This window comes from Neoarthrinium moseri (genome assembly GCF_022829205.1).
Source record: "Neoarthrinium moseri strain CBS 164.80 chromosome Unknown scaffold2_Wmoseri_CBS_16480, whole genome shotgun sequence".
NCBI lineage: Eukaryota > Fungi > Ascomycota > Sordariomycetes > Amphisphaeriales > Apiosporaceae > Neoarthrinium > Neoarthrinium moseri.
Genome location: NW_026055116.1, coordinates 349,889 through 370,343, shown reverse-complemented (window position 1 = coordinate 370,343; position 20,455 = coordinate 349,889). Strand labels below are relative to the sequence as shown.

The following is a 20,455-nucleotide window of genomic DNA, read 5'->3' as shown; positions in this document are numbered from 1 at the left end:
GCTCAAGGGACGGAGGGAGGGAGGGGTTGTTGATACCGCTGTCATTTGTCAAGCGAGCGGCAGTCTGTTCCCCGAGATGCCTGCCGGGAGGGATGTAGACTACGGTCCAACATTTATTATAGTGACAACTTTCCGTGGCTTGCGTTGTCGAGTCGTCACTGGATCACTCCAGGTACGAGACATGGCGCACCGCATGAGACATGCCTAACAGTGTCAATCAATTCACTGATGTGCTCTGCGTCACCAGCGACAGGTGCGCCTTCTAAGAATACTCGCCGAGCAATGTAACTGCCAGCTGGGGATAAAAGGCCTCGTTGCCGCCTCCTGTTGTCCAGCTAACTACCTGCACATTTGATAGCTGAGAGATAAAACAGGCGGGCTGTGCAATAGAGGCATACGCAATACGTGAGGGAGGCAAATCATTGCCTCTCTCTGCAATCTGAGTGCCTGCTGGAAGTCGGTGTTGCCGCCGGGACACAATCAATTTGGCGATCAAAGAGAAGAGGTAGGCAGATAAAATCGAGGAGAGACACCGTTTCGCTTCATGGAAGCGGCGTGGCCAGTCTGGAACGTATAGCTTGATCGTGGAATAGCAGCAGAACCAAGATGGCCGACTCCTCACGATGGGTCACCGTTCAAGAATTGTTTGCTCATGCGTTTCAGTTGTGTTGAGAAGACAGCTACGGTTCCACGGATGGGCCCTCGACGCGCCAGGCTGTGAACACTGCCACTCTCTAGGCCTCTTGGCGAGATGGCCCCCCTCACCAGACTGGTTGCTGGACGAGAGGAGCAGTCCCCGATGTGTGCCCAGGTGGTGTGTTCACTGTTCCAGCAGTTGAGAGTGGCCCTGCCGCCCTGGACGTGCCACGGAGCCAGGCCCCAGGAGCTTGCTGGAACCAGTTAGGCCATTCGAGACGTTCCAGACTTCGCAAGGGTGTGGCGATCACCCTCTCCGAACACCAATGACGTCGCCCGTGAGGCCTCTCTGTATTGGTGCGCCTTACATCCAGGCGTGCAAGCTGCAGCACCTTTAAGCGCCTGGAAATCTTGAAATACATGCCTTGACGTAGCGGCTATGCGCGCGCGTTGATTCAACAAACTACCGATACCAACATTCCAGCTGTATCGCGGCTTACACACTTGCACAAGCTCATCTACCCAAGCTTTCAGGTTCAGCACTTCGTCCTGTAACTTGACTGCTTGGTACCCCTCACGACCTCCATTGACAGCCAACACCCGGAAAGCGACGACGCCGCTGCAAATCTCTCTCTCCAGAGAGAAAGAGGCACCGGACAGGCGAACCGTCGCAGACCCCCTTGCAGGCAGGATTCATTGTTGGAGTCCACGACATTGAAAATGGCGTCTGGGCATAATGTCAGTCTACAACATGCCGCTGTCATTTTGCATGACTAACACGGGATCGTGAAGGAACCCAAGCTGTTGTACGCCATCCAGGGCGTCTCAGCCTACCACCTGTCGCATGGCAGAGAGGAGGCGCTCACACCCGCGGGACCCCAAACCCTGTCGCTACTGATGGTACCAACGTCGTCAACCTACGCAGACCCGTCGACACTCGACGCAGGGAACGCGACACCGCAAGACTTCTACTTGCACATGCATCTGGTATGTCTGCCAATCTACCGCATCACTCATCCAAGGAGCTGCGTGCTGATCTGAAGATGTCCAGCCGCCCGAGTTGGATATCCCCCTGCCGGCGACCACGCAGATCTATCACCAACCCCCGACAAGCTACTTGATCCCGCGTTGGGACCTAGGGCCAGACAGCGGCGCCTTCACTAGGCTCGAGTTCCCTTCGCCCGGCACTCGAAAGGGCCTTCAGGAGGACATTGATACGTTCGAGACAATTTTGGCGCAGTGCACGGCTTTCTTGGAGCGGGCGGCGCCTCCTACCTCGGCCAAGAAGGCGAAGGGTCCTGCCTCCTCGACAAAATCCTCGCCAACGTCATCCAAGTCCAAATCAGCCCTCCAGGACGAGCTTCCCCCTTATAACCCCGCAGAGTATGGCCCCGGCCAAGGGTACGTTGATGGGTCTCAAAGCACCCATGCGGGAGGCAAGATCGTCCTCGTAGATGAGGAAGATGGTAGCGTGATTGGGGAACTTGGAGAGGGATACCAAATTGTCGAGGATGGTGCCGTAAAACCTGGGTCCAAGGGTAAGTTTCTTCTTTTTCCGCCTTGAACATGGGAACAAGGGGCTAACCCGCCAGCAGATCCAGTTGAGATCACGCTACCGAGTGAAGGGCAGAATGCTCTCGCAGTGGCACCAGCCTCGGAGGAGTATCTTGAGATGGAACTCCATCCGTCGTACCAGAAGTCTTTCCTGGTCTCCAAAGCGGTCTATGCATCTCGCCTCATAGTGACAACGTCTGATTTCATTTCCAAGGGAATGCAAAGCGGAGCCGACAGCTTCCAGAAGAAGACGAAGCCTGTCGAGAAGGCAGTCACGTTCAACCCTACTACGCACGAGCACGCGCGTCGCATTGGCAAGTTCTCGGGAGGCGTGGCAGAGCTCTCTTCGAAGACGGTCGGCCAAGTGTCCAAGGTGGCACAGAATCTAGGCGCCAGCCTCACGAGGAAGAAGGAGAAGAATGGGTCGAGCAGGGGCTACGGGCCCGATGGGCAGCCTCTGGAGAACTTTAAGCCCGGCTTGTTGAACAAGAGTCTGATGGCATTCTCCACTGTCGCGGACGGAATTGAGCATGCGGGCCGTAGTCTTATGACCTCGGGCACTAACGCGGCCACGACCATGGTCACTCACAGGTGGGGAGAAGAGGCCGGAGAATTGTCAAAGCATCTTGGCGGCAGTGTGAAGAACGTTGGGCTTGTGTACATTGACGTCACCGGTGTCTCAAGGAAGGCCATCATCAAGGCCGTTGGGAAAGGTATGGTCGTGGGTAAGGTGAAGGGAGGAGGTGAGGTTATCGTAGGGGAAGACACGGCCGTCCCGGAACCCAACATTGAGAAGCGGGACTCTTCGACGAATCTTCTCATGGGAAGTGCAGGCTCGTCAAGCGGGAAGAAGCCATATTAGGCGACCTACGGGGATACGGATGGTAGATCTCTCATTGCTTAGAAGACGAAGACCCCAGGGCTTAATGGTGGCGGTGGCAGCGCTTCTGAAATTAAAGAAAGTCTCTTGTCTCGTAATGCGACAGCCTCGATCCGTTTCGCAATGCGCTGTGAGTGAAATAGCGATGCTGTCTGATGAATGACGGACACCTGAATTGGCTATAGAGAATCACGTGATGCATACATAGCTTTCGCCGGAACGCGTGTGGTGCAAGCTGCGGAACCAGTCCGTCTGCAGCAGGCGCGGTCTGGGTCTGGATAACTCATTTCACCTCCCTTCATGCAAATGACTTGACTCGATGTATCTGGACGCTCCGAACTCGAGACCGTGATATTTCAGTCAGCGGAAGTATCGATTTCTCTGAAATGCCCTTTGCTTCCCTCTGGTAAGGACCCTGGTCAACCAGGTTCGCCTGTTTCTGCATGCTGCCTTCACATGGCCCGAACCCTCTGCCGGCTTCTAAGACAGGCGTAAATCAGACCAGCGACCTCTGCTGCTGTTGGCATCGTCTCCCCCATTCTCTCCCGCCGCGGTACTGTACCCATGTGTCGCCTTGAGATATTTGGCAGTATCCTCCTTATTTTCTACGACTTCGCCGACAGGTTCTGGCCCCGGAAACGCTCCCCTGTCGCTGGTATGGCCCTCTCGCCCACCCCCCATGCATCCGCATGGCCTAACGCCCAGGTTCGGCGCATTCTGACGCATTCTCACAGGCCGTCTCCCTCGTCAATATGCTACATGAAATACTGCTCTCCTTGTCAGGACACCCGTCGCCACTTCTTAGGAATGAGGAGTCCACCGCGGGCGGCCAGCCTCTGCTGTCCGCCCCGGAGAGAGAGCTTCTGAAGACGGCCGCTCATATAAGTGAGCTTCACTGCAGTCTCATCCAACATACAACTCACATCAGTGCAACCCATCCCTCGGTAATTTGCCGAGCCGTTTCGACGGCCGTCAGCTCAGTTCACTTGGCTGCCTTCCAGCGCAAGATACTGGAAGTCGAGGATGGCATTCTCCGCCAAGACGCCGGCCTCGTCGGAGCCTACAACATAGTTCCCTTGACTGCCGCCTTGGGCGAGTTCACCGGCTGGACTCGCAGGCTCGAGTGGCTCTGGGCCCTGTCGCAATTCATGTTGAAGAAGAGAGATCATGGGTCGACGTGTCGGGGCGCGGAGCTGATGAACAAGCTACGAGCTGAACTCCAGACCGGCTATGCTGACATTGAAGCAACGTCCTTGTCCTTGATCCAGGTCGCCGAGACAGCGTGGCTCAAACAAGTCTCTGCTTGGGTTCTCTACGGCCGCCTGCCGGGCTTTGGCGCAGATGACTTCTTCGTTCAGAAGGATAGCGAAGATGAGCAGGTGCGGCTTCTTTACAGCTATCCAAGAAATAATGCTAACCTTTGCTACAGGACTATAAGGTTGATCCCCAATTGCTACCGTCATTTGTCAGTGGTGACATGGCAGCTTCGATGCTATTCATTGGTACATCGCTACACCGAGTCCGCGACAAAGGCGTCGCCGACCCTACGCTTGGGGCCCTTGGGCATCTTTCCTCACAAATCCAAGAGCTTTCAGCTCTCACATACCCACTAAGCCCTACAGCACTATCGAGAGCTATCATGTCTATTCGCCTACATCTATCTAGAACGGTTCTACAGAAGCTCTTGCCCTTGGAGAAGGTACTCGAGATGCTACAAGTGCTACGGCAATTCATGCTACTCGGCCGTGGCGAGTTCGCCATGGCTCTAACTCAACAAGCCGACGAGAAGATCCGTGATCGATGGCGCCGAGCAGACAATCTGGCTTACGAGAAACGGGACGGTCTTGGTACGATCAATATCAAGGAAGGTGAGGTAGCTGCGGTGCTTGCTCGGACCTGGGTCGCTCTAGGATCTATGCAAAGTCAACACGCAGGGGAAGACGAAGAGCTCGAACTAGCCAGGGAGCTTCTACAGTTAAACCTCTCCAAGTCGAAAGCATCAACAGGATTGTCTTTGGGCAAAGTGGTGGCCACCCCTTTCCGAAACCTCCTGCTGTCAGTACCTGTCGATATGACAGTCCGGATCTATTCACCCCTAGACCTATTCCTAAGCAGATCCGATATGCAAACATATACCTCGATAAACTCATACCTACTATCAATACGTCGCGCACACCTTCGGCTCACCGACCTGTGGAAAGTGACCCGGCTTCGCCGCCACCATTTGGCGCCCCCGAGGCCGCCGTTCAGCAGCACGCAAGGCGGCATAGCGAAAACCAAGGAACTTCGGAAACGCTGGTCCACGCGGGCGACCAACATGCGTAGCGCATGGACCACAAGCAGCGCATCGATCTTCTTCCTTGCTGAAATAGAGGCGTACCTTCAGGTTGAAGTCGTCGAAGGTCTCTGGGACGACTTCCAGTCCTGGTTGACAGGCAAAAGGGAGGAAACAAGGCCCGGAAGTGAGAGTTTAGCTACATATGATGAGGCATTGACGAGGCCAACAGTCGCCAATCATGATCCTCAGTCTCTATCTATAGCCCATCAACAGTACTTGCAAGCTCTGGTTCGCCGCCTTTTGCTGACACAAGCCAAATTCACCGAGCCGCTATACAACTTACTCATCCAAACGGATCATCTCGTTGCCCTCATTTACCGGCTGGATGGTATTTGGACGTCCATGGACCTTGAAGCCGACGAAGGCGTCGTCGACGCCTTTTCGAACCTAGAGGCCGAAGAGTCCGACGTCCAATCTCATCTCCGCGAAGTGGAGAGCAAGGTCAAGAAGGAAGTCGAAGAAGTCGTCCGGGTCCTCCGGGATCTGAGCATGGATTCCGAATTCCTGGCCGAGATGGAGGACGAGGATCCAGCAGGCGACAGCCGGGAGATCATGATCGACGAGGGTGAGGGACGATTTAAACCCAAGCGGATCGGCGGAGTGGATCGGCTGTTGATGAAATTGGATTTCGGTCGCTGGTTCGATGCGAAAGAGTGACGAAGACCGACGACACTTGATGGAAACACATCTCCCAGCTTGATAGGAACAGGCGGGAAGATCATCACCGGGGGCACCGGGGGTTACAAAGATGAACTTTGAGTACGAGTTAGAACAGTAGCGTATTCCACAATTGACATTCGGCAAGAGTCGTGGCTTGTCGAGCTTCCGAACTTCTCGTAACCGCCGCATAACTTTACCCCCTGGCTTCCCTTCAGCTGTTGCTCAGAACGTGGTCGTGCATGCGATGACTTGAACCGCTCGTCAACATTTGCCGTGATGTCAGTTGGAGCCCAAGGACCGACCCGTCTGGGCCCGAGTCCGTGAAGTGGCGCGACGCACTTGCAAATACTACACTTCGCTGTCGCTGCAACGGCCCTTTTGGATGTACGGCCGACAGTAGCATTTACACAGTCGATAGGTAAGTGAAGTGCTACGTCCAAAAGTAAAAGCCAGACGAAGAGCCGGGGTCACTTTCGGAGGATCGGGCCGCAATGCATGCATTATCTGAGCGAGTAGACAAAGTGCTGGAAGCAAGATCGCAGGATTCTTTACATCGCTCGCCACGTAGCTTATCCACACGCATGCACCCACACACACAGCTGGCAAAGAGAAGAGAGCGAGAGAGACAGAGAGTGAGAACGAAGATGGACCAGAGAATGGGTCCTCGTGCAATGTGTTCGTCCTTCATCAAATCTGAAGTGGCAGTAACCCTGAGTATACCGCATATGACGCTCCCAGACAACGGGTCTTTCATTCAATGACTGCGAGGTCAATATCTTGGCCCTTGTTCGAGCGGATGCCGTGCTCGACAATGTGCGCAAATCGTACAACGTAGTTCGCGAGTCCTCCGAACCCGGCTCCATCATCCAATCCAGTTATATACTGTATATAATTGTACAAGCAAATTCTTCCCAATGCCTCCAAGTATACGCCACGCCAGATGCTGATCCCTTGATGCGAGTAGAAAAGTAGACAATAAAAAAAGACTAAGACACGACACTAAAGAAAAGCGACCATCGCTCCTATCATTGGATGTAGGCCGTGATAATAAGATGACAAATTTCTGAGAGCGATAAATGCAAAGAAATAAGAAAAAAACAATACTGTTGCTAAGTCGCGCTGACGTCGCCGATCGCTCGGTGCTGCCGAGCTGAAATGGTTTCGGAGTTTCCGTTTGTGCAAACTGGGTATGCGATAATAATGAAACCGGTCAACATGTCTGCATGTCCGTCGGAACCCGATATTCTTTCTGTACTGGTGGATGATACCGTGTCTCGGTATGCATCCGAATTTTTTTAAGGTATGAGTCAGGCTGACCTGCGAACCCCTTGATGCTGACCAGCGCTTAGGGGGGAGGGTGGTAGCCTTTTCTGTCGTGTAACTCCAGGCTGACCAGCCTCGTTTTCTAGTAGGCTTGCACTGGATGGTGTTGGTGGATGTTTCGGGGAGGACTTGGGTGATGCTCCGAATATCGACGGGAGAATATGCGTTGCACAAGCCCCTTCGGAGCGACTTGCTCGAAGTCGTCCGTGGTTTTGGATCTGATGGGGAGGCCGATGCGGTGGGGTCGCTTGGTTCCCCAGCGCCCTTTGATGCAGTCATCAACGAGCGCCATGAGCCCAGTTGCGACGACGACACTTTTGCACATTAGATTCTATAATCGCTCGAAGGGGGAAAATTACAGTATGCTTACTCAGCAACGTCAGTCACGGCATTGACAAGGTTCTTATCTGTCAACCACATGTGACAAGGAGGGATCCATCCGCCGGCGTGGTTGTCTGCCGCCACCTGGTTCGGTGACCGGGTCTCAGGCACGATGTGGGCGATGGGTGCAGAGTGGCTACCATCCCGAAAGAGGTGGAAAGATACAACACCCGTCAACTTGTCCGTGACTCTCTTCCAGATGTAGGTATGACCCCACCAGTCGAATTCGTAGCGCTTCGAGGTCTTGTGGCCACGACGTTGAACGTCAACCCGGGCATAGTTTGAGAACTCTAGCTTGATGCTGTTGGTTGCGACCTGACGTGCCTTTGGCATACTGTCAAGGGAGACGGCGTGGCTGAAGGCCTCGTTGAACTCATCATCGGCATCCGCGGTAGAGTAGCTTGTGCCTGGCCGGCTTCTGGTGGAGAACACGGAGCTGCCTGTAGCCGTCCGTTTGAGCTGCGGCCGTCCAAGTGACTTCATGGCGTTCGACATTGAGCGTTGCAAGCTGGGGCGGCTTTGGGTCGTTGGATCGTTATACTTGCGTTTCGAGTTGCAGACCTCCCGGCCAGAATCTCGGCAGTATCTCCGAAGGGAAAACTCGCGCTTGTTGAGGTCGTACATGCGCAGGTGGAACAACTGGACGGTCCTCCTCCTGCGGCCTGACACCACCGTGTCAACTCGCAGGTTCATGTTGCCATCTGGTGTGAAGTCGTCATGCCTGATCGACAGTCGATTCAGGCTGGGGAAGAGAGAGGCAAAGTCGTCTGGTGACGACGGCCGCACGTTGGCGTCGGCTATCTCATGTCGATACACTGGCAAAGTGGGAACCTCCTCCGTCTCATCCACCATGTCATTCATGTGTGGGTCCTCGAACTCCTCGGCGGAAACGCGTGAAGAGTACGTCTCAACTGAGGATCTCGGATACAGACTTGTCGACGGGGATAGATCCACATCGTACCGGTCAGGAAAGTACTTGGGGGCCTTGGAACTGGACGCCTTCGTGGAACTTGGGCTGTCATAGAGCGAGCTCAGCGCCGTACTCCGGGAGTCGTGTGACTCAGCACTCCTGTGAGAATCTCGCGTGCTTGTCGTGTGGTTTGACTCATGGGTGTACTGTCTTCTTGACATTGTGTCGACTTAAGAGTCTGTGAATATGGTGCAAATAAAGCCAATATGTCTATACCGGAAACTTGCTTGCTGGCAGGAGTGAGCAGGCGGGCTTTGTATATATAGCCGTGTCAGACGCACCTAGGGGTATAAGGGTCCTGCAGAGTTGGGCGGCGAGTGAAACATCTATGAACGTTTTCACGAAGCAGTGATTTGGTACGAAGCAGTTGAAGCCTGAAGCTGGTGGGTCTCTCGAGCAGATCCCTGGAGACGTGCCTGGTGGCCGGTTCAAATAGACGCGGGGCGGGTTGAAGTGCAATGGGGGTATGTTGTATGTCGTATGGTACTATACAGGAATAGGGCGGGACGATGTGTCGATACGGGAGAGGTAGCTATATGTTGCGAGAATTGGGCCAGGAACTGGTTGGCTGGTGGGGGGGATGCTGATGGACGCTGCCCGTTATAAACGAGGTAGCTTCACTGGAAAGAGATGGCAAGACGGAGCTCGGACGTGCGACTGATGGACGGCCGTCGGCCTGGTGCGCGCTTCCCAGATATTGGTCAGAGTAGAGCCGAGAGGCGTGGAAGATACCCTGCGGTTTCGCCCACGCTCGCCGTTTAGAGATGGGATGGGATGGGCCGGGATGTCAGAGTACATCTTAGTAAACCCAGGATCTGACTTTGGGGGTAGATCCCGTTGGTGGAACACCCTGGTCCCCACCGAGCCGGCCGTCGTGAGTGGCTGCACTGGCCCTGGGAGTGACAGACGCAGCTCTTCAAGAGGTGGTGTGTGGGGGACGGGCAGGACGGGTGGACGGGGACGGGGACGGGGGACGGTGGACGGTGGGCCAGCACCAGGAGACGCACGCAGGTGGGACGACGGGACACGCCAGCGGCTGCGCGCTGGGCCCCGGTGGTGCCCTAGAAAGCGACATTGTCCAGCGTCACAAGCCCGCGCGCCACAATAGTATCGTGCAGCTGCAGTAGCTAAGCAAGTTGGCATGTCCCACTCGTCCATGAGGTGACGACTCTCCCCGGGTGGCACGACACTGAACAGCCTGCTTGCCTAGTCTTGACCGACCTTGGCAGAGGCCTTCCAAGATTGGGAAAGAGGCCACGGTCGAGCTACTGGAGAAAGCAGAAGTTGCTGCCTCCCATTACTCTTGGGAATGACTGTTACTAGACAATAGTCCGTGTATTGCCACAGCAAGAGCGCGTACCTAGGTACCCATGCACAGTACCATCCATCCATGGGGCCATAGTAGTCGGCGGGTTGATCAGTACCTACAAGTTAGTAACCCAGTCCAGTCGAGTTATTACTCCCCTGTACTTTCCTGAACGCGCTAGAAGATCCCACGGAACAGCGACTTGCACGGCCGAAGCCGCGGGACCCCAGCGAACTTTAGACTTCCGTCAGCGCCTAGATGCAGGTGCTGTCGCTAGAAGGTCATCCAAAGACAAGGATCCAGGATTCATTCTCGCAGACGGCGACATGTTCCGCAACGTGGGATTCATGCTCTCTTTTCGGCATCCCATGGCTGCCCGTGGGAGTAGAGTTGCAAGCAGAAAATTTTTTCTCTTCTTATTCATTTCGCATCACACATCCCAGGAGACCAGTGCCGCGGCTACCTCCCGGCACATGCGTGCCAATTGCATCGAGTTCACTATCTATCCTCTTGGTATCTTTCTGCAGAAGCCTCCAGATCGATCAGTCAGCTCCCCTTGCCGATCGATCTTATTAATAAACCAGACCACAGTCCAGACCATGAACGCGCCGTGACTCAGGGCGTAGAGTCACTCTGTTCGCCTTGGCTGGACACTGGATCTCAGATGCCCCGGTGCGGCGCCGGCAGGCAGGACGTGATGAGTATACGAAGGGGCAGGGCTGACAGACCGAGATTCTAAGACACCCAGCTGACTTGACTGCCCATCCTTCGCCCTCGTTACGGTAGACTTCATGCTCCAGCCACCTTCATGACAAGGCCCCTGGATCCGTGATACAGTACTGTCCGGAAAGAGTTCGTTGGCTTTGAGAACAACCGATCGTGGACGAGTCGGGCCCCGTCAAACGCAGCGCTCTCCGTCGGACTTTGGCTTGCGACGGGTGTTTCATTGGCCAATTCGCAGCACCGTAGCCATGCGCATTTGCAATCAAGTCCGCGATCCCGCTCATGACGAATTATCCCCATCAAAGCTGGCAGTACAGCCTCCAACTTACGTGGCACTGTCCCCCGGGGTCGCTAGCAAGTTGGGTACAATGCTGCCCGACGGCCGCTGCGGCGACGGGAGAGCAGTCGATAGACAACCCGGGCGCATGCGCTCGGTTCAAGGCTACACTGTATCATTGTGCGGCCCATTGGACGTCAGCATGCCCAGGCGCAGGTCACCTGGCTCACAGGCGCGCATCATTAGGTTGCGAAGAGCTCCATGAATTCATGCGCCAAATCCTAACACGGGATTCCCATCTGGACCACCTATTCCGGGCAGCACCACATAATAAACGGCCAGGTGGTTTACGGTAGGCTTCCTATTCGTTCTTTGGCGCTTACCTTATGCGGAGCCTTTCCTGTAAGCAGTTCATGTTTAAGCTTACCAGACCTCAATCACTTACACACCTGCATATCGTCGGGATCAACCTGGAATGGAGCGACACAGTACTGACTGTCTTCTTGCCCCAAGATAATCACAACATATGATGATTGCCTGCTAAGCATGCTGCAGCACGACTTCGCATCGTGACTGCTCCACAGTACCTGGTCCTCGATCAAAGTTGACTTGTCCGACAAGTAAGAAGGATCCGCACCCAAGAGGATGATGCCTGACTACCAGCTATGCATCGCGCTTGTCTGCTTCCTACGAGTTCAGACCCAGTTCGCTTCAAGATTTCTGTTCCACTGCTGTCAGATCGTCTTTGACTGACGCATGAGCAGCGTACAGGCGTTCCTGCCGTTTCGTGGCCTCCTGCAGGCCGTCCAATGCGGACCTGTAGTGTGGCAACCTCTCATTCGCCGGTTTGTGCGACATCGACCCTCATTTCGACACCAACCCCAGGCACGCAGAGATCGAAGCACGTGTGCTGGGCAGCTTTCGGAGAGGCATTCCTTGAGCTAATCGACGCTCCGTGCAGTTAAGCTGCTTCGTGCATCGGGGCTACTACCCGCAGAGTACGGATTGGCGTCATAGGCCCCGTCGACCATGTTGGGCCCAGATGGAGCAATCTAGGGGATCTTGAGAATACTCAGATGCGATAAGGGTCATTCTGGAGACGTGGCTATCCTTGGCTTCCACTCTATGCTGGCCCCTGCAGTGAACTGAGTGCTCAGGCTGATTTTGTTTTCATCGTTTAGGCATCACGAGGTTACCCACCGTGCCACAGCCTTGGTCTGTGATGACGAGCCTCGAAGGCTTAGAGCCCTACGGATCATTGCGCTTCTTGTAGCGCATGTTATTCGAGCAGCCATTAGCCCTTTAGGCAAAAAAAGATACTTGCTGCAGCAGTGGTTCTGGCCACTCAAAATGCCCTCCAGGCACACTTACATGAGACCGGCAGCCTCCATCAGAGCCGCTGGAGCAATGATCATGATCACTAATACCATGCTGATCACCTTGGATCTAGATACTAAGCCCGGCGTGGCTTCCACGTCTGCTCTCATTCCTCCAGCCACTCTATGTACATATTTGTTTAACCCTACCAACCTACCGTGGGACGCTTCCTGTTTGTCCTTCCACGCACCCCACAATGCAGGTTACCGGAATCGGCGTCAAGATCAGAGCTCGCGCTTACCCGGCCGCTTCTGTGTCCCCTTTGACGCAATGATAATGCGTATCACTGGAGCTCGGCCAGCTGGTGCAGTAGCTTGGTATTGTTTGCTTGGTCCGATATACCCGAAGTGGATATCGTCGACGAGCTATCGAGGGAGCAGAGAATCTTATTTGTTTCCTAAGTGAGAGCCACGAGAGAGGTACTATTTGACTAGCCGCCTGTCGTGATACGCGAATCTGGCCACTGGACGATGACACTCTCTTGTGTTTGACGTTATGTCTGTGTAAACAGCCCGCTAGAAGATGTCATTAGATGTCATCAAGGAAACCATCATGGAACCCATTGACGGATCTTCAGCAGCGAACGCCGAATTCATGTCGAGGATCTGCAGAAATAAAGAAGTCTTTTCGAAGGTGGTTCTCGAGACCCCCTCCTTGAACCACAGTTCGCGTGGAGCTTCTGCTCCTAAACAACGTAAGTGGTGCTCCAAGTCACTGATGCCTGTCTGGAGTCGTGCAGGGTCAGTGTTTGGTACAGGTGGTTAGGCCGTACACAATACTGAGTTTCCAGTCCCGCCGAATTGGACAGACTTCTTTTCCCAAACACACATGATTTCCTCTTACTTTTCTCTCCTCCTGTTGTTTAGTCGTCTTTCTTGCTCCAATCCCCCACACATCCAGGGCAGGGAGCTTCAGTCCCGTTCTGAAGTCGTAAGATATTGCAGATCGATCCCAAAAGTGCCAGTCGCTTGAATTGAGTTGGATTCTCGGTTCAAGGCAGACATTGGCTGAGAGAATACGCTGCAACCCTCAATGCCGTAGAGCCTCCGATTGGGGCTTGCTTGATCACCTCAGCTGGTCAGCGCGCCATTGGACAACACCATGGATAGAAAACCAGCGCATTTGGGGTCGCCCAGCGTCCAGACTGCGATAGACCATGCAGAACGCGTGGGAGTGAGCAACATATACCCCCAAGCCCAAGGTTTCCGATGACTGCCGTGAAAATTTTATTTCGAATTATTGGACAATGGGATTTGTCTTGATATACTGCGAAACGTGTTTCTCCATGGATCTGGGCTTCAAGACGCTTTCTGGCGTGGGGACGACAACGGGCTTGTAGTACCCCAGCCCTTGCCTCTGCTCAGAGCTGACAGCCAGCCAGTCAGTCCTGCTACTGTTGAGAGCTACACAGGCTGAACGATCTGCATCCACGCCTTCGTGCCATTGGTGAAGCTATATATAAAGGCGATCGCCAATGGCTGCCCGCGCCGTCGCCGCTGTTAGCCGCACAAGGCCATTCGCCATCTCCATCAGCCCATCTTCTCGCTCTGATCTATCAGAAGCCAGGCTCTTGCTGAAATGGAGGGGTAGGCAGACCATGAGGAGCGCACGACCGAACAGAAAACGCAAGATTCAGCGAGTATCCGGCGCTACCGCGTTAGGCCACTCTATATGCATTACATACATGCTACATACATGGAAACACTGGGCGCGGACCCCGGATTCCAGCGTGCTGGGTTCAGCAAATCGGCCTTCAGTGATGCCGGCCAGCCTTGCCCTATTGGACGTGTAGTCATAGATGACTTCCCATGACGAGTCGGCGGCTGGTATCTAGGGTTTCGCTCGCTTATTTCGCCGCGATATCAGCAGGCACAGCAAGTATAAAGATTGTACATAGAAAATCCGGCTCTTCTTGTGCAACTAAGAACAAGTGGCAACTCGGATCTCGCTGCTAAGAACCATTCGTTGGGACCATCGGCTCGCACAGAGAGATATAGAACATAGTACCATGACGGATGCTTAACATGCCATACGACATAAGGGCGTTACAAGGGACCTTTGTCAGTCTAAAGGTGCTTAGAGACCAACGTAGCACTTCTAGCCAACAGGAGTACGCAGAAAGTGAGCCTGCAGAACGCCCATCGTATCATATGTTTCCCACGATGACGGGCACAACGCCGCGCGACATCATCCGACGATCTAACGGATCCGCATCGCTGGTCTGGGGCGTACCTGGAGTGCCGTTCCGCTGTTACAGGGCTCAGGGGTCGGGGTGTCGAATCACCCACGGGCGTCGGCTGGATAGTCAACCGGTGCTGTAAGATTCGCACTCTGTTGACGAACCTTCGCTGCGCGGCCGAGCCAGCCCACGGCAGCGCGTGGCTGGTCCAACTGGACCACCGCCGTATGTGCAAGGGGATAGTGAATCTTGATCAACGTCCATGATACAAAGCAAGCCGAGGACAATCTCGAGACCTCCCGAGCCCGACAGCCGCGCCCTCTCGCGTGTCCGGCTCCCTGGGGCGCGAGACACGTGAGCAGAGGGCCCTGCTATTTCTTCTCCTGCCTGTTAGCCTTTCTGCGGGCTTTGCTTTTTTTCCCATCGCTCTGCCTCTTTCCTCGCCAGTCACCACGTGCCCGTCTCCCGGCACTTCCACCCCGCAGGATTGCAGAAGCTGGGGAAGGAGAAACAGGAGGTGCAGCGAAGCAGAAGCACGGTGACGTGGTGTCTCAGCGCATATCACGGGATCCAGAACCGAGCAAAGAATATTTGCTTCTCGCAGATATCCCAAGCAGGCGGTTTCGCTCGGATCGGGGGTTTACGGGAGTTGAAGGGAATCCTCGGGCCGTGTGGCTTTTTGTCTCCTGTCCCATTTCCCTGCGAGGTAGGACTGGTTTTGGCATATATGGTGCCAAGGCCAGGCAAGGGGTAGAATTTTTTTTTTCAGCTGGAACTTCGCTTCCACAATAGGCGACGGCGATGGCCGACGTTCGGTTAGCTTTGGCTGTCGTTCGAGCGAGGCCCTTGCGTGGTGGTATGTTTATGGCATGACTCGAGAGTAAATTGTTGAAGGTGTACCTCTGCAATTCCATTAATGTATCATTCTATATAGTGAGGCAATTATTTGTATGGCCGGCCCCTTGTTGCGAGAGGTCGAGGGACGCACCAACGTTGTGCTTGCAGGAAGCTCTGAGGGCGCAGCTCTGCCCCAAGTTCGCCAGCCGCAGCCGAACGGTAGGTCAAAACAGCTCACGATGTATTAGAGGTCGTTAGCGTTGGGTTTGCATATTTAATTCCTTCGCATTTGGTTGGTAATAAACTATGATAACGAGAAGGGGTTGATGTGTTGTTGTCGGGAACAGTTACCTACGCCAGCAGGTATGCAGCATGGAAAGGCAGTGTGGAAACAATAGGCATCTCCTCTTCTTCACTTCGCCAGAATACATGCTCTCATCCTTCACCGAGCTACTTTTACCCTCCTGATTGATGTTGATGATCAATACCGGATCTTCCCCCTTTCCGCTTGTGCCCTGGCAATAGAACGAAAATCAGCGACGCCACTGTTGTGGTCGATGTTCGTTGATAGGACCCATGATCTCTCGGCTATGTCGTGATGATACCGGTGAATTTATTCTCGTGCTTGTTCTGGATGAGCGTTGAGAGTTCACTCGCATGAGCATTGGCAGGTAGTAGTCGAATGACCCCCAGTCCGACCTCTAGTTCGACGAGTCCCATCCGACCCAGCTGCGAGGCATGATACGCCAGATCTTGACTTCTCCGGAACGGAGGTCTTCTAGCTTGAAGCTTTCCTGCTTCACTTTTTTGCTCTCGCGGCCTTGCTCCCAGGCGCGGACCTTCTTCTTGGTACCATCCCATTCGGCAACGATGGCGACGTGATCTGGTTTGCCCACCTCCATCGAGTACTTGGCGTGCATGGCGCCGTGCTTGCCGGAAAACTTGGCATTGCGGATAGAGATGATATCACCGGGTCGGATCTCATCGTTCATCGTGGTGGAAGCATTGGCAATGTTGGCGTAGACAAGAGCGCCGTAGGTGCGTGTACCAACAGGGAGCAGAGCATCCTTGAACGGTCGCAGAAGTTCGTAGACCAAGCTATGGGGAGAGCCGTCACCGACGACAGAGTCCTTCTTGGATGGAATCGTGTTCGAGATTTGCAGACCAAATCGTTCGTAGGCCTGTTCCAATTGATCCTGGCGCAGAGTACGTGGTGGGGGTTCATGTCTTTGATCAAGCTGCGTGTCAGACGGGTTTTGTGGATCGTACCGCACTGTGATGATCGTTTGCGAGTAATCCTGGAACAAGACATATACCTCCTTAGTGACAACAGTTCTGCCCCCAGGTGCAGAGGTGGTAGATTCCTCGGACTCGAAGAATACATCTCTGCGCCCCTGGAGGGTTGGCGGGACGCCGTTTGGCGTTGACCACCAGTTCGTGTGGGGCGCAAGGTCAAGATCATTAGCCACGAATCCGGACTCCATCGAAATTGAAGGTCGGTTTACGTCCATTGATCTTCGTCCACCCGTGGGCCTGGAAACATCGAGGGACTGGCGTGGAGCTCTGTTCGAGGGCGGGGCCGGAGGTGGTGCGCGTGTGGTTGGCGGCGGGGGTGACTGGTAGGACGGTGCATTATCGGGTGATGCCGCCTCCTCCTCGTGTCTCGAAATGCTGTAAGACAAGGTTGTCGGCGCTGCAGGTCGTGATGCTGTGTAGTTGTAGGGATCGTACTCGTCGTCGTCCTGCGCGTAGGTTTCCGTCTTCGGCGGAGGTGGAGGAGGAGGAGCAGCACGAGGCATGTCCGCGGACGGCCGGGCTGGTGGCGGCGGCGGCTGGCTTGGAATAGGGGGAGGGACAGCCCTTGGGGCGGCAGCGCTTGGAATGGGAGGCGGTAGCGACGGGGGCGCAGCGTCAGAAACGGGCGACCTAACGCTCTCATCAAAGCTTGAATCCCGAGCATGCGACTTGAGCGCGTCCTTGTGGGGAACCGAGGATCCGATATCAGTGTCGTAGTCTCCGTCATATTCGGTGATTTCCTCCTCTTCTCCGTTGTCAAGGTGCCCAGGCTTCATTGGTGACACCACCCTCTCATCAGACGTAGATGTGCGGCTAGGAGCAGTGCCTGGTGGAGGAGGCGGCGGAGCCCGATTTTGTGCAGGGGGAAGCGGTGCAGAGCCTGGAATAGGAGGCGGCGGACGGCTGTTTCGCTTGCTGGGCTGGTCCGGGGACGTCGGTGATGTTTCCGCTCCCATGTACGACGTCCGGCGCCCAGCAGGCCGAGGGGATGCTGGGGCCATGGTTGGCGAAGCTACAGGAATTGGCGGAGGAGCTCTGCTCGTAGGAGGAGCCTCACCACGGGGTGTCTCCACCGACTGCAGTTGACTCTCAGATAGCTCGTCGTCAGACTCGGATCCAACGCTGGGCGAAGTCACACCAGCAGGAGGAGGTGGCGGTGGTGGCCGGGCTGGTCCATCATTAGCAAAGCTTTCACAACAGACAAAAAAGCAGCTCTTACATTCAGCAGGAACGGGAGGCGGCGCTGGTCGTCCACTGGGAACAGGGGGAGGGCCCCCCGGGCTCTGCGTTGGAGCTTCATGTACGTTAGCATTCGCTGGCACACAAGAACAATATGTAATTATGGAGTTACTCACGCTCAGGAACGGCACGAGAGGTAGCCGAGGTGACTGGGGTGATATCTTCCTCGACAGGCGACTCCTGCTCCTCGGCCTCGGCCTCCTTTTCCTCAGACTTCTTACCCATCCCTGGGAGAGCCATCATGGTCGGAACCGGAGGGGGAGCCATGCGGGGCGTTGGATTCGCGTCTTCAGCCTGTTCGCTAGCTCGTCGCTCGACTGGCGGGGGCTTCTTCTTCTTGGCTGCGCCAGATGACCCCAGGGGCGCAGCGAAGGGGTTCATGCCCATCATGCCCAAACCGCCCATACCAGCACTCATCTTGGCCATCCTAGCTCGGAGCTCCTCCTTTCGCCTGACCTCAGGATCCTCGTCATCCTCCTCATCGTCTTCCTCCTCCTCGGCCTCCTCCTCTTCGCCCTCTTCAGGGATTCGGGCTTTGTCGTGGCTGGCAACAGAAGCGCCGGTGGGCGCGCGCGAGATACCTTTAGTCTGAGCATCGCTATCCTCGCGCTCTGTCAGCTCTTCAGGGCCCTCGGTAGTGTCGCCAGCGCCAGACATGTCAGCTTCGTTTCCATCCTCGGGAGGCCCTCTGGAAGATTTCCTTCGGGATGGCAGTGACTGTCTCGGAGGAGGCGGCGGTTGGGCGTCATCCGTGGACTCCGTGTTACGGCGTTCTAATGGCGGAGAAGCCGTCTCGGGGATGTCGATGGAACCGCGCTCCTGTGGCTCCTGGCTCTCGGTGCGCTTCTTGGGAGGCCGCTCAGGCTTCTTCTTCTTGGCAGCAGCATCAGCGTGTCGTGAGGCAGCCTCGGCCTGTTGCTTCTGAAGCAGGGCCATACGCTCCTTCAAGCTCATTGGCTTGGGCTGGTCCTCGTCTTGGCCCTCCTGGGTGGGCACAAGTCCTGCCTTGGCCGCATTCTCCGTGTTCTCGGCCTCCTTCTCCTTGATCTCAGGATCTTCCTCGCGCCTGTAGACCTTGGCAGTCGGGGCGGCCTCTCGCGGAGGGGGGACGTAGGCGTTTCTGCTTGGGGGAGCTGCTACGAATGGCTTCTTGATGAAGCCAGAGCTCCCACCGGATCCGAGACCGCCTGGCTTGAAAGGCGCAACAGGCGGCGCAGCCGGTTTGTTGAAGGCGGCAATACGGTCTTTGAATGCACTGCTCGATGGCTTACCGGAAACCGGGGGAGGGCCGCTCCGAGCAGGGGCTGGCGCCTTTGCCGGAGGTTGCACAGCAGGTTCCGCGGCGGGGGCAGGCTCAACCGGCTTCGACACGGGAGCGACGGGGGCTTTCGGGGAGCGCGGCTCGGCGGCAGCTGGAGGCGGAGGCGAAGCAATTGGTGTCTCCTCCTCGACCTCCTCAGGCTCCTGTGGGACAGGTTCGGCTTCAGGCTCGGGCTCCTGTTCCTGCTCCTGTTCCGGCTCGGGCTCGGGATGGGGCTCCTGAGCGGGCGTAGGTGGCACGGGAGGCTCGGCTTCCTTCTTCTTGGATCTCGTGGGGCGCGGGGGCGCGACCGGCTCGAACTTCTCGACAAAGTTGCGAGGGAAAATACCCTCCCGCTTCTCGCCGGACGCATCGACGTACTCGCCGGTGTACCAGTCCGGGTCGTCGTCCTCGATGACGGTCATGACCTGACCGACGTCGAAGGGCAAGTCATCCTCGTGGCTCGAGGTGTACTCGTAGATGGCCTTGACCTTGAACGGTGCAGCAGCCATGATGCCTCGGCGTCGCCAGCAGACTGCACCAGGATAGGTTTTGGGGGAGGTTGTGAGTTGAGTGCCGGTCTCAAGGTCCAAGTCAGGGTTTGGGTCAGGGTCAGGGTCAGGTTCAGGTTCAGGTTCAGGTTCGGGGTGATTGGGAGGAGGCGGCGGCCAGGTTGGAAGGAGGCAGTTGCCTGGCTGGTGGTCGGCAGTGCGCCGCTGATCGTCGGGCAGATGAGGGGTCGCCGCAGAGAAATATCTCGGAGGTATTGGACTGAGCTGTGTTCGAAAGTGGAGGATTGGGTTACCGACTATTCTCAAACAGATCGGGTCTCCTCTCGTGTCTCGTTAGGTCGAGGCTGAGCACAAGAGTTGCTGCAAGTTGCGGCGGCAGCCTGCTGGAGAGCTCTGGGTTGAGTGGGCTGCTTTGCTTGCTTGCCTGCCTGCTTGCTCAGTGCTGGGCCGACTGGGACTGGTACTGGGACTGGGACTGGAACCGGGACTGGGGTGGTGTGGGCGTGGTGGTGGGCGGTGGTGTCACTGGTGGGTGTGTGGACGTTCGCCCGCTCGTTTGGAGAAACTGGAGTCGGACGGACGCACTGGAGCTGTAGACGTCAGCGCATGAAGATTGTATGGGGCCCGCCGCACGCCAGACCGAAAAGGGCGCCACTCGACGTCCTAC

General features: G+C 55.7%; 4 protein-coding genes across 4 annotated transcripts; 2 read left to right on the top strand and 2 right to left on the bottom strand.

Moving 5' to 3' along the window:
* Positions 1-1,356: 1,356 nt before the first annotated feature.
* Positions 1,357-3,052, top strand: JN550_000866 (uncharacterized protein; the record flags this gene model as incomplete). Its single annotated transcript, XM_049320651.1, has 4 exons — positions 1,357-1,374; positions 1,429-1,623; positions 1,688-2,174; positions 2,232-3,052. 4 exons carry the CDS (start codon positions 1,357-1,359, stop codon positions 3,050-3,052), a joined length of 1,521 nt encoding a protein of 506 aa, XP_049176772.1.
* A 770-nt stretch (positions 3,053-3,822) lies between these two features.
* On the top strand, positions 3,823-6,065 carry JN550_000865 (uncharacterized protein; the record flags this gene model as incomplete). Its single annotated transcript, XM_049320640.1, has 2 exons — positions 3,823-4,449; positions 4,500-6,065. 2 exons carry the CDS (start codon positions 3,823-3,825, stop codon positions 6,063-6,065), a joined length of 2,193 nt encoding a protein of 730 aa, XP_049176771.1.
* A 1,408-nt stretch (positions 6,066-7,473) lies between these two features.
* JN550_000864 (uncharacterized protein) lies at positions 7,474-8,903 on the bottom strand (the record flags this gene model as incomplete). Its single annotated transcript, XM_049320628.1, has 2 exons — positions 7,474-7,705; positions 7,762-8,903. The coding sequence occupies 2 exons, from the start codon at positions 8,901-8,903 to the stop codon at positions 7,474-7,476; spliced, it is 1,374 nt and encodes a 457-aa protein (XP_049176770.1).
* Positions 8,904-16,142: 7,239 nt separating this feature from the next.
* JN550_000863 (uncharacterized protein) lies at positions 16,143-19,788 on the bottom strand (the record flags this gene model as incomplete). The annotated part of the gene is made up of 3 exons (XM_049320617.1): positions 16,143-17,905; positions 17,957-18,031; positions 18,093-19,788. 3 exons carry the CDS (start codon positions 19,786-19,788, stop codon positions 16,143-16,145), a joined length of 3,534 nt encoding a protein of 1,177 aa, XP_049176769.1.
* Positions 19,789-20,455: the final 667 nt, after the last annotated feature.